The sequence below is a fragment of the Macrobrachium nipponense genome, chromosome 20 (genome assembly GCF_015104395.2).
Source record: "Macrobrachium nipponense isolate FS-2020 chromosome 20, ASM1510439v2, whole genome shotgun sequence".
NCBI lineage: Eukaryota > Metazoa > Arthropoda > Malacostraca > Decapoda > Palaemonidae > Macrobrachium > Macrobrachium nipponense.
Window position 1 is genome coordinate 46400464 of NC_061089.1, and position 14667 is coordinate 46415130.

Here is a 14667-nt window from a genome sequence, read left to right on the forward strand (position 1 = left end):
TTTATTTATTCGTTTATATATTTATTTATATATTCACATATTTATTTATTCACTTACATATTTGCAGCAAGAAGCACAGCAGGCTGTTTTCATGCTTGGTAGGATTTTATTTTAAATCAACGATATCAATAACTATTATCCTTGCAAAATTAGGTGATATATATATGTGTGTGTATATATATATAAACATATATATATATATATATATATATATATATATATACTATATATATGTATATAGTATATATATATATATATATATATACATATTATATATATATATATATATATATATATATATATATATATATAAAGCACAATTTCCCAGTATCTCATAATTGAAAGGTTATTTACCATTGATATTTTTAAAAGGAACGATTATTTGGTCATTCATTTTTATTTTTTAATAACTGATCTCTTCTTTCTGTGTTTCCTATTACCTTCTGCTACTTTCTTCAAATAAACACCATAATATTCTTTGGAAGCTTGAATTCTTCAAGTCAATGGACCCATGCGGTGGGCTTGTTCTAAATAAATAGGGCTCATTTTCAATGAATAATAATAATAATAATAATAATAATAATAATAATAATAATAATTGGTACGAACACCAACAACCAACTAAAGATTGATAAAAAATGATCGGGCAAAGATCCTCTGGGATTATGGTATCAGAACAGATAGGGTGATACGTGCCAATAGACCAGGCTTGGCGTTGATTAACAAAATCAAGAGGAGAGTATCACTCATTGACGTCGCTGTACCATGGGACACCAGAGCAGATGAGAAAGAAAGAGGGAAAAATTATACCAAGACTGAAAATAGAAATAAGAAAGATTTGGGATATGCCAGTGGTAATTGTACCCATACTCACAGGAACACTAGGCATGATCCCAAGATCCCTGAAAAGGAACCTGGAAAAACTAGATGCCGAAGTAGCTCCAGGACTCATGTAGAAGAGAGTCCTATTAGAAATAGCGCATATACTGATAACCGTGATGGACTCCTAGGGAGGCAGGATGCAACCAGGAACCCCACACTATAAATAATAAACAGTTGAGTAGGATGAAACGAAATTCAAATTATCGTGAAAAATTGTTGGTTAATAAAAATCCGATATTATATAAATAAACTGCATTAATATGCAAAAGATAAAAACGAAGACTTTCGAATATCCAGTATTTACGTTAACATACAAAACAAAAGGTCAACACCAGACCCCTTATTCACTTCCTCATTTCTACTTCTATTCCCACGTACGAGCGGCTACTGTGCACAAGAACTCACATTAGCGTAAGTCCTGCATGATTAAAAAAAATACTATATACTGTGCGGTCACTGAGATACATCATAATACCTTCGATGTATTCGAGTGACAAACTTGTGTGAAAATTATTAAAGTATATCTTAGCAACTCAGACATCTACTTTAGAATGACAAATTCTTCTGTGAATCATTAAATTAAGCTGCATCCCTGTATTGCACTGATTCTAACTGTATCGCATTGGCACAGCCAATAAAACTGAAACAGGTGTACACGCACGAAACAGGTGCATCAACAAAATCTAGATGTATCGCAAAATTATCTCGCAGGTGTTCCAACACGACTAGAGAAGCATTATAAGTAATGTCTACTGCCTATTAACCTTTGGAAAAACATCTTTCGAGCTAGAAATATCTAGAACTTATTTCTTTACTTTACCTGAAGACAAATATCTTTCCAGAGAGAAATAGATTTTTCTTTTACAAGAAAAAATCTTTCCAGCGACAAATGTTTGTTTTGTCCTTTAACAGAAGTAAAACATCTTTCGAGCGAAAAATATCTATTTTCGACGTTCCCAGAGGAAAAACATCTTTCGAGCGAGAAATGTATATTTTGTCCTTTACCAGAAGAAAAACATCATTCGAGCGAGAAACGTATATTTTGCCTATTAGCATGAGAAAAACATTTTTCGGGCGAAAAATATTTATTTTGTCCTTTACCATAATAAAAGTCTTTCGAGCGAGAAATATCTATTTCTTGCCTCCTTTAGCAAAAGTCACGCCCACGGCGTCCGCCCGCCTTCTTCAAACGGTCTGGGCAGTCCACGCGACTACACCTTCCCCTGTTGTGTCAAAGCAAGCACTATAGCTAATTAATCAACTAGGAAAGGGGGACGGGTGAGGGTGGGGGGTGGGGGGTGAGGGGGGGGGGGGTTTACGGGGGGGGGCACAAAAACACCAAACGGCCCTGAACAAGTGCCAAGTCCGTCAAAACACTTCGCGCACTTCTCAACTAATTAGATTCCCGACGCAACAGTGCAAAGTTTTATTACGTTTCTTGGTGGCATGACATACACAAACGGAGAGGCTGCCACTGTATAAGAATAATACGTCTTATGACGTGCTAACGTAAAATCCAAGAATATATCAGCGACTGTCGTAAAAATACGGTAATAAGAGACAGGTGGCTATCGTCAAATGCGTCTTATGCCGTGCTAACGTAAAATCCAAGAATATATCAGCGACTGTCGTACATATACGGTAATAAGAGACAGGTGGCTAGCGTCAAATACGTCTTATGCCGTGCTAACGTAAAATCAAAGAATATATCAGCGATTGTCGTAAATATACGGTAATAAGATAGAGGTGGTTTCGTAAAATACGTCATATGCCGTGCTAAAGTAAAATCCAAGAATGTGTAAGTGGAGACGTCAAAAGCTATGATTCTGGTGGTTTCGTCACACGAAATGGCAACGTTATGTGAGACGTCTGGCGTAGGAAAATACGCAATACCGGCAAATATAAAGATGTCAATTGCAAACATACGGAATGAAATGAAGTAGGCAAAAAAAAAAAAAAAAAAAAAAAAAATTAAAATAAAAAAAAAAAAAAAAAAAAAAAAATTAAAATAGAAGGGGCAGCCATAGTGCAAATTCTTATGTCATAGTAATGTAACACACATATATATACCAGAGGCTAATGTCGAAACAAATATGACATGGTAACAAACATTGCATAAACAAATATAACGGTATCATAGTCGAAATACTTAATGAAGACATAACATGAAAATATGGGTGGCCATTGTTAAAACACACAAGAAGACTTTATAAGCCCACAAAATTAGGGGTGGCCATTGTTAAAATACGCAATAATACTTTATAAAAGTCCCAACCCAAGAAAAGTATGATTGGCCATTGTAAAAACACTGTAAAACTTTATAAATTCCCAAACTAAGAAAAATAACGGAGCCATTGTTAATATACGTAATAAGACTCTATACAGTCCCAAACCCACAAAACTATGGGTGGCTATTGTCTTAAGATTTAAGTAACAAACTTTATAAAGTCCCAAACCCACGAAATATGGGTGGCCATTGTCTAAATACGTAACAAGAATTTATAAAGTCCCAGACCCACGAAATATGGGTGGCCATTGTCTAAATACGTAACAAGACTTTATAAAGTCCCAAACCCACGAAATGCGGTGGCCATTGTCTAAATATGTAACTTTACAAAGTCCCAAACCCACGAAATATGGGTGGCCATTGTCTAAATGCGTAACAAACTTTATAGTAACAAACTTATAAAGTCCCAAACCCACAAAATATGGGTGGCCATTGTCTAAATACGTAACAAACTACAAGACGCTAACTCACGAAATATGGGGAGGGGGAGGGGACATTGTCTAGATAAGGAGCAAACTTTACAAAGTCCCAAAACAAAGAGAAATATAAGTGACAGCGTTAAAGTTCGTAATAAGACTTTATAAAGTCCCGAACCTCAAAAATTGAGGGTAACGTTAAATACACGTTCATCAGAACGGGTTGTCTTAGTTGCTTACAACCAGGGCTACGTGGTTGTAATAAAGGTTATTTTTAAACTCTTGGATAAAGACTGATGCTAAGCTGAAGCCAACAGGTTATTTTCAGTGTCGTATGAAACAAGGTGTGACCTTGGACACACCATTCGGATTATTATTATTATTATTATTATTATTATTATTATTATTATTATTATTATTATTATTATTATTATTATTATTATTATTATTATTATTATACAACTACTACTGGAGAGACAAATCCACAGTTATGTATGGGTACGTATATTTAAAATTAAATCTCTACAGAGAAATTTCGGGAATCTGTTTGTTTGAGATTGAGTGAAAATGGTAATCGACCATATTCCTGAAAGCTCTCTGTAGAGATTTAGTTTTAAATAAATGTACCCATACATAACTGTGGATTTGCTTCTCCATTTCATGGCTCATGCTGCTATGAGTATTTTCTAATGATTATTATTATTATTATTATTATTATTATTATTATTATTATTATTATTATTATTATTATTATTATTATTATTATTATTATTATTATTATTATTAACATCTGACTGCATGTCAAATGAGGCAAAGTATAAAGCAAACAATATACTACCAGTACCGTTTACACAATATGGAATATATAATATTACACATAAATATATTATATATATATATATAATATATATCATATATATAATAGATATACATATGGGATATATAATATAGTAATATAATAGCATAATACATATAATATAGATATATATAATAATATAACATTACAATATAATATATATATATATTATATAATATATTATATATATATATAATTTTAAATGAGGTAAATGAAATTTAACAAATAAAAAAAAATCAACCATAAGGTAAACTAATTTAACATAATAATTTAAATATAAGGTAAATGAATTCAACATGTAAATTTCCAACATGAGGTAAATGAATTGAACATAAAAAATTCAAACAAGAGGTAAATGAATTTAAAAAATTTAAACATGAGGTAAATGAATTGAATATGAAAAAATCGAAACACGAGGAAAATGAATTTAACATAAAACATTCAACCACGAGGTAAATGAATTTAACATAAAAAATTTAAACATGAGGTAAATGAATTGAACATAAAAAAATTCAAACACGAGGTAAATGGATTTAAAAAAAAATTCAAACAAGAGGTAAATGCATTTAACATAAAAAATCAAGACGAGGCAAATGAATAAAAAAACTTATCAAAAGTAACGTCGATAGCACGAATTATTTTTCTATTCGAATCTACAAAAATTGTCTTAACCTATAGTAGTTTTCTTGAATACACCCGACTAACGAACAGATAAAAGCCTGAAGCAACTGGAAATGATGTTTACTAAAAAAAAGCCATCCCGACAATCTGTCTTGGTGTAACTGTTTTATAGAAGGAAAGAAAAAAAACTGCTACTCGTCTCGTGATCTTGTGTCAGTTAAAAAAAAAACTCTACTCTCTCTCTCTCTCTCTCTCTCTCTCTCTCTCTCTCTCTCTCTCTCTCTCTCTCTCTCTCTCCCATCTACACAATCTGTATACAAAATTATATATAAACATACACATGTATGTATGTAAGTACATATACAATGCATACAGACATACATATATATATATATAAGATATATATATATATATAATATATATATATATAAAAGTCAAAATATAAAAAAAAAATTGTGATTCATACATATAGCATTTCATCACCAACGACCATCTCCCTGCAGATACAAGTCCATGATGCTTTGCTAATACATAACAGAGAGAGAGAGAGAGAGATTCCACAACCGAACTTTACAGTAAAACCTCTATTGGGAGGCAACAGTTACACAAAGATGAACAACTTTGAGTCCCTGAAAAAAAAAAATTGAAACAAGTTTATCTTTCATATACTTTTTCTTGGAAACCGCCAGAGAGAGAGAGAGAGAGAGAGAGAGAGAGAGAGAGAGAGAGAGAGAGAGAGATCCATCCTCTAGTTAAGTGGTGCACAACACGGGCGATTGATGGAGCCGAAACAGCCAGAGGCCCTTTTAGTAATTCTCTGACGTCAAGAGACTGAAAAGTCATTCATCGGAAAGTTTGTTTATTTCTGTTTTTTTTTTCTCTCTTCTTTATCGCCGTTACTCAGCGGGAGCAGCGAAAGTGACCGCTTAACGCCCTCGAAAACAAACAAAGTAGCGCGCGCACACACACACACACATATACACGCACACAAAGCCAGTTATGTTCCTTGTTTATTTGAGAACGCAAGATGGCCAGAAAGTTCCTAGGTAGATGAAATGTGATATTTAGGAATGGTTTGTATTTATGCACTTAGCCTTCCTCAGAACACCTTCTTACAAATGCACAGGTAACTGAGAATATTCCCCATCAGAAAAACTAAACGAACACCAGTTATCAATCAAGAATAAGCTTCCAAATGGATGAAGGTATGATTGAGGAATGGATTGTATTTATGCACATGGCCTCCCTCAGAACACGTTCCTTACAAATGCACAGGTTCCTATTAGAAAAACACTAAACGAACGCCAATTACCCGTCAAGAATATGCTACACCAATTACCCGCCAAGAATAAGCCATCACGAAACGGAAACTCACGCAAGTACTCTTTAGAATTTCCAAAGAATGGAAATAGCGATATTTCGATTTGCGAAGTAATTTCACGCTGAAAGAACTGAGCAATTTTTTCTTTAAATTTTTCTCAATATTCTGAAAGTTTTAATCTTAAGAATTGGCATTTCATTAATATACAAGTCCAGTTATGGAATTGTGCTTTTACTCTGAAATTCGTTTGATTTTCAAGTATGCATTCATATGAATTAAATAAAAAACTTGGTTATTATTATTATTCAGAAGATAAACCCTTTTCATATGGAACAAGCCTATAGAGGCCACTGACTTGAAATTCAAGCTTCTAAAGATTATTATCATTCCCTTTTCGACTCGGTATGTATAGGAAATAAATGGGTATCTTTGTATTCTTCATTCAAGAATAAAATGTGGTTTCTCCCTGAGACTGAAACCCCGTGGGGGAAGGAGCTGTTAATAAACCAGGGAGATGATGAAACCCTTAGGCCATAAAATGGCAACCGAGGGAATCTTTTTAAGTAAAACTTGTTTATCGTGATTTTTGGTTACCATGGATTCTTCAACTTCTTGTTGTTCTTAGTACAAGCACATTCTGTAAATATGAATACATACTATATGCATTATTTATATATGTATATATACTATATGTATTATATGATATATATATATATATAGATATATATATATATATATATATATATCTATATAATACATATAGTATATATATAAAAGACAAATTATGGACAAGAAGTCGAAAGACCTTGCAGTACTCCATCGTTTCTCCTTCCTTCGTGGAATTTGTCTTTATTTCCATATTCTCGTGATTCAGTTATATGTACACAAACACACACACACATATATACATAAATATACACACACATACATATGTATATAACGTGTTTACATAGAAAGAAAACAAATATGATCGGTTGGAACCTTCTGTCTGATTCGAATAGCCACTTTCACAAAAAACAGGCAACGTAACACATGTGCGTACAGAAATCATAAGATAACATATACACACAGGTGATCACTGATTGATTATGTCAACTAAAATTGGCGTCAGACATACAAAGTAATCATACCTGTCCGTTTACCTGTAGAGCATAAACATCCAGTCCCTGCACAAACCCCCAGAACAGATTATGTTGGTTGTTATTGTTTATGACCATAAATTATGATTGTTATTGTTTATGACCATAAATTATGACTGTTATTATTTATAACCAGAAATATTAACTTATTGTTTATGCCCATATGCAATGATTGTTATTGTTTATGCCCATAAGTAATGATTGTTATTGTTTATGACCATAAATTATTATTGTTATTATTTATGACCATACTTATGATTGTTATTGTTTATGACCATAAATTATGACTATTATTGTTTATGACCATAAATTGTGATTGTTAATTTTTATGACAATAAATTATGATTTTTATTGTTTATGACCATAAATTATGATTGTTATTGTTTAAGACCATAAATTATGACTGTTATTCTTTGTGACCATAAATAATGACAGTTAATGTTCATGACCATAAGTAATGATTGCTAATGTTTACGACCATAAATCATGAGTGTTATTGTTTAAGACCAAAAGTAATGATTGGTATTGTTTATGACCATAAATTATGATGTTATTGTTTATGACCATAAGTAATGATTGTTATTGTTTATGAACTAAATTATGATTTTTATTGTTTATGACCATAAATTATGATTTTTATTGTTTATGACCATAAATTATGATTTTTATTGTTTATGACCATAAATTATGATTGTTACTGTTTATGACCATAAGTAATGATTAGTATTGTTTATGACCATAAAGCATGATTGTTATCGTTTATAACCATAAATTATGATTGTTAATGTTTACGACCATAAACTATGATTGTTATTGTTTATGACCTTAAGTAATGATTGTTATTATTTATGACCATAAACTGTGATTGGTATTGCCTATGGCCACATGTAATGATTTTTGTTATCTATGACCATAAGTAATGATTGTATAGTTTACGATTATAAATAATGATAGTTATTGTACCATTTGTACTGATCGCTATTGATAACGGCAATAAAATGTGATTGTATTCTTTATGACAATAAGTTATGATTGTTATTGTTTATAAGTAGTGATTGCTATTGTTTACGACAAAAAGTAAATACTATTGTATATGACCACTAGTAATGATTGTTATTGTTCATAGCAGTTAGTTCATGAATATTACAGTTTATGACCATAAATAATTGTTGTTTTTGTTTAAAGCAATAAGATATTTAATTACTTATGAGTACAAATAATGATTGTTACTGATTATGAAAAATTAGTTGATTGTATTATGACCATAATTAATGATTACTATTGTTTATGGCAATAAGTTTTGATTCGTATTGCTTATGATCATAAGTAACTATTGTTATTATTTACGGCCATAAGTTATATTGTTATTGTTTACAACCATAAATTATGATTGTTATTGTTTATGACCATAAGTTATGATTGTTATTACAAACGACCATCTGTAATGACTGTTTTTGTTAATGGCAATAAATGTTGATTTTATTGTTTATGACCCTAAAGCCAACCCTATGAGAGCTGATAGTCAGCTCAGTGGTCTGGTTAATCTATAATAATAATAATAATAATAATAATAATAATATAATAATAATAAAATAATAATAATAATATGACCCTAAGTAATGACTTATTGTTTCTGGCAATAAGTTTTGGTTGCTATCCTTTACGATCATCACTATCTACTGTTGTTGTTTACGACCATTAATAATTACTGTCATTGTTAATAACCATAGACTGCCATTGTTATTGCTTACAACAATAATTAATGACTGCATCAAAGTGCCAATACGATCGGACACTGTCTGACACTGTTGCCAAGGAAATTCCTCAACCATGACACCTCGCTGTTGCATCATGCCAATCTGGTGATATTGCATCGCTATTAGAATGGAAGGGGGGGGGGGGGGTTGAGGTGAGGGGACGGGGCGGGGGTTAGCGATGACCTACCTAACTGCTTGATACGTTATTCTGAATCGGACAAGCTTCACTTGGATGCAAGACCTCGTGTCCCTGTGAAGCTTGGATTGGGTTGTACATAAATCACCATCTGCAACTGGTGTCGTACTCGTCGTAGGTACGGAGTAAAATTACACACACACAGAGAGAGAGAGAGAGAGAGAGAGTCTGTACACATACATACATAAACAAAGGAGAAACTGTACGCACACAATCCATAATCTTTACAGAGAGAGAGAGAGAGAGAGAGAGAGAGAGAGAGAGAGAGAGAGAGAGTGACTTTCATCATGGTATTTTCGGAAGAATGAAATGGTCTCAGAGTGAAATGGCGAGCAACTGTCAATCATAAAACGAAGTTTGAAAAAAAAAAAAAAGGTTTGACCGAACGTTCAGCTTTAAATAGCAGACGAATTGTGTTCAGACAATTAAACGCAAATCGACCAATATCAGTGACACTAACCCGAGAGTAAATGCTGCTGAATTGTTGTTCGTAGACAGAACTACGGCCACTGTCCCGTCCAAAGCGAGATCTGTTTCATGTCAGATAACACATTAGGGCGTGGAAATAAAAGATAGAGGAAGTTCTGTTGATACTACTCTTTCATTCATTCATTAGGCTATTTAATGCATTACTACCCTAATACAATTAAACTCTTATTTTAATATTTCATTTACATGTTAATTTGTAAATTCATCAGTTCTCCTTCAAACTGAAATCCCTCTCTTTGTATTACACATTACCTTCTGTTACTTCTTTTGAAAGAAAACTATATTCTTTGGAGGCTTGAATTTCAAGTTAATGGCCCCTATGGTGGGCTTGTTTCATATGAATAGGGTTCATCTTCTAAATAATAATAATATAATAATGACAATTCTATAGAATCCACTGGACATGTCCGCTAGATCAGTTATGTCGCTCGTCCTTCTCAAGTAGCCAGATTCGAACCACCTCACGAAAATGTAACCTCACTCACATTTTCGTGAGGTTGCCAGGCTCACTCATGACATGGGAAAAGGAAAAAGTTTATTTCCTCACATACGTCCGCATACCTGGCCAATTCAGACACGTTTAGCTAACTCGAGACGAAATAGGCCTCACATACGTCCGCATGCCTGCCCTATTCAGAGACGAAAATAGACCCTGATCCTCATTAGCGGAATATAATGCTCAGACGTTTTTCTTTTCTGCACATTTCACGTGATCTTGTGAACGTGACTGACAGTGACATTAGTGATATTTTATTATACATACATAAGTTACATACATAACGGGGAAAATATGCTCAACTTGATGACGTAGGGAGAGAAAAAATATGCTAGATCAACCATCTCAAACCACATTGCCGTAAATGAGTAGGTGTAATGGTTCTACATTTCATTTTCTTTATTTTTTATCTTTTTTAAAAAACCTGTCATCAGCTAAAGGTATTGTTTCTGGATTAAATTTTATTTATTCATAATTTTCCCTGTTTTCGCAAACAGACATCAGTGAATGGTATTGGTTCTACATTAAATATGCTTTATTTTTTTTGAATAATCCACATTTTTTTTTTTTTTTTTTTTTTTTTTACATAACCAGACATTAGTGAAAGGTAATGTTTCTACATTTCATCTTCTTTATTTTTCATTTTTCTTTTTAATAATCGGACACATCAGAGAAAGATCGATCAGCAAACTTCCCTGGACTGACACTGATGAGGTTCCTCGACGAGGAGAACCTTGGATGTCAAACACATGAATCATTCATGATGGCTCTCACGAGGCTGGTCATCCCGCCTTGTCACTTCCCCTCAGTGCCAAAGTGAGTGGCACTCCGATCCCCTGACATCTTGCTCTAAATTGGGAAGACGTTGCGTAATGGTCGACTTTTTTTTCTAAGGAGCTTAGGGCAGATTTATTGTTTTTTTTGTGTGTGTGTGTGTGTATATGTTTACATGGAAGCCACTCAAGATCTGAACATCATTTAAATCAGGTAATATTCAAGATTTTTCCAGGAACGTAACGCAGATTTATTGTGTTTTCTTCGTGTGCACGGACGCCAATCACGAACACCAATTAAATCAGGTAATAATCAATGTTTTTCCAGGAATTGAATACAGATTTGTGTTTTCGTGCAAAGACATCAATCAGCATTGTAAAAGGCCAATTCAATCACGTAATACTAAAGATTTTTTCCTGGAACTTAATGCAGATTTGTTTGTGAGTGTGCAAGCATGGAAAATCAATCAATATTTATTTATTTATTTTTGCAAAATTCCCGCATCATTAACAGGTGTGAAAATGTGAGCTACAGATTATCATCTCTGAATGCAATGATGATGCTTAATCCAGACCCATCTTGACCCAGGCAACCTCTCCCCACTGCCCCCCACCCTTCCTGTCCTCTGAAGTTGACCCTTGACCCCACTTACCTTACACGGCTTAAAGATGCCCATTATCACAGACATATCAATGAGACGCCGCATCCTTCCTCGCCCGTCCTTGTGACCCGAGCGCCGCCCACCACTCCTCGATCCAGAAGACCCGTCCTCGTGTCCTTTGGAGCGCCCCTTCGGAAAGCACCCTGACTCAGCCACGTCAGGAGGGCACTCTCTTTCCCAGGACGGTGCTCGCGATATGCCCGCTCCGCAGGGGCACGTCTGAGTGAAGCGGGGGTCGGGCACCCCGTCAGGTAATTCGTGAGTGACGGTCGGACGGTGGTGGCGGTAGGAGAGGCGGGAGTCCCTCCCGCCATTGTGGAAGTTGTGGTGATGGTAGTGATGGTGCCCATGGTGGTGGTAGTGGTGATGGTAGGGGGACTCGCAGTAGGTGCCTCCGCAGGAGACTAAGTCGGGATGGAAATTGGCCGCTTCGCGCTGAGGGCTGGCATCTCTGGAAGGCGGCCTGGATGGAGGTCTGGAAGACGGCCTGGAAGAGCCTCTTGAGGGCCCGCGAGATGGACCTCTCGAGGGAGGTTTGGAAGGGCCTGGTCCGCCGCCGCCGGTAGCCACCTCCGGTAGTCCTCTGGAACCTCCCCCACTATCTCCTCTTCCTCCCCCTCCCCCCCCTCCTCCACTACCACCACCCTTCTCCCGGTGCTTACTCTTCAGTAGGAGCTGCATTCTCCATTCGACAACTGTGAGGGCTTCCAGGCCGGTGGCTATGAAAAGGGGAACGAGGGCTAAGGAATCACAAGACTGGAACCACACAGGAAAACACCCTCGGTGTTATTAGGCCTCCATCACGTCTTCTTCCAGCCTCGACACACCTCGACAGTAGTACCACTTGCCCATTGCTCCACGCAATGACTAGTATGTATCTGCTTGCGTTTCTCCCGACGGCCTTCTTTGCGACGGGTTCCTCCTTCGGAAATGGGTCACTTGGGGTGCGAGAACGCTACAGAATCTCGGCTTATCCCCGACAGGTAACACAGTATATGGATTTTCCTCTACGACGTTTCCTCTGCGCCGAGCGTCACATATCCAAAGTCAGGGCACACCGTCTGTCGGCCATTCTTGGCAGCTGCTGTCACTGGGATGCTTATAATAATTAGGGGAGGATTTATCTAAAGGTAATGGCCAGTGGGCTGGCTGCCTTACGTCAAGAGATCAAATACCTGAAGGAAAAAGCTAAGAAAACTTGATGTTAAGACTCGGGGACGAGAGATATTTGAAAGAGGAGGCGACGATCTTTTCGAAAGTCAATTCGTCCACCGAAGATGCATCGTTGGGATGAGTTCGTTCAACGTGTCCAGATTCGTTGTGCGTTCACCTCTCTAGGCACTTGGCGTTCATTCATAAAGAATCTCTAGGGATGTCCCTGTTGCTGCTGCGTCTTGCACTGGCAAGGAAGGGCGCGTGGGAAGAATCCTGACGATACACGGGTTGGCGAAGGTCCTCCTCCTACAATTCCTTTGGTGGTTGTTGTTGTTGTTCTTCGTTTTGTCTCTCTCTCACTGCCACCTGCACCATTTGGGTGATACGGATACCAACACTACCACCGTCGCCGTCGCACGCACTATCACACACACACACATACACACACACAAACACACGCACACACACCCTCACACACACACACACCTGACGCAAATGTCCCTTCTACAACTCCTCCTTCTTCCTCACAGCCGCAAAAGGGCGCTGACACCTGCCTAAGCTACAACTACGCCTCCAAGACTTTCTCCTTCAGGTAACGTGACTCTTATCGGAGGGGGATCTTCTTCTTCTTCTTTGGGTATCTGGTTCGTGAATGTCTTTTTCTCCTGCTGCTGCTGCTGCAGGGGCGCGCGCGCGAGCAATTGACGAAGGGGCCCTTCGGTGATTGAAGGTTCGTGCGTGCGTATTCGTGAGGCGTCGTGGGAGGACTGTGAGCCGGGCAGCTATTCTACCCTAGTGGCACCGGCGGCGCCCGTCAGGAGGAGAAGAAGAAGAAGCAGGAGGAGGAGGAGGTGGGAGGGAGGGAGGGAGGAGCAACGAACATCGATCGGCGCAACACCCTGCTCCTGCTGCCACGAATCCCTCCCCCCTCCCTCTCAACTCTCTCTCTCTCTCTCTCACCCGCCAAAACATCATATCCATTCCCTCTTTCCCTCCCTGACATAACCCTATCTGACATTCTTCCCACCTACACCTTAGCTACGAAGTATTATGGCTTAATCATCACTATCATCAGCATCATCTCTTGCCATCAGAATCGGCTTCACCTGTGGGTGTCCAGCAGCTAGCTCTCCATGTGACAAATCTCTCTCTCTCTCTCTCTCTCTCTCTCTCTCTCTCTCTCTCTCTCTCTCTCTCTCTTCTCGGTCGTGGAAGAACATTCAGCATCACCTACTGTAAGTTCATCTCTCCTTCACACTAAGAAGGTGAACTAGGCCAATGACATTGAAATCTAGGTATAGGCCTACGTACCTTCCTATATCTCTCCACCTCTCTCTGTTTACATGTTGCTTCCTATCTCCCCCGTGTTACAATAAGTGCAACATCAGGCCTGAAGTTACTATTGTGCGCAAAATTCCTAAAGGAACTGACTTGTATACTCTCATTCAGCAGCCGGTAGGACTAGCTGTTGTGGTTCCTTCTGAAGATAAGAATTCGAATTCTTACCTCCTACATTAGGAACTGTCCCTCTCAAATGCCAAATATTCCTGGTCGGAGTCATTTGGGAACTGCCCACTTCATACGAGAAATTCCTGGCTCATTTCATTTAGAGCTGTA

At 36.9% G+C, this 14667-nt stretch overlaps 1 protein-coding gene across 1 annotated transcript in view; it reads right to left on the reverse strand.

Moving 5' to 3' along the window:
* Positions 1–13830, reverse strand: part of LOC135225630 (3',5'-cyclic-AMP phosphodiesterase 4C-like) — a 123110-nt gene extending 109280 nt beyond the window's left edge. The window contains exon 1 of the mRNA XM_064264953.1: positions 11887–13830. Within this exon, the coding sequence (XP_064121023.1) occupies positions 11887–12576 (690 nt within the window). The 5' untranslated portion in view covers positions 12577–13830. The remainder of the gene's footprint in view (positions 1–11886) is intronic.
* Between the last annotated feature and the right edge of the window lie 837 nt (positions 13831–14667).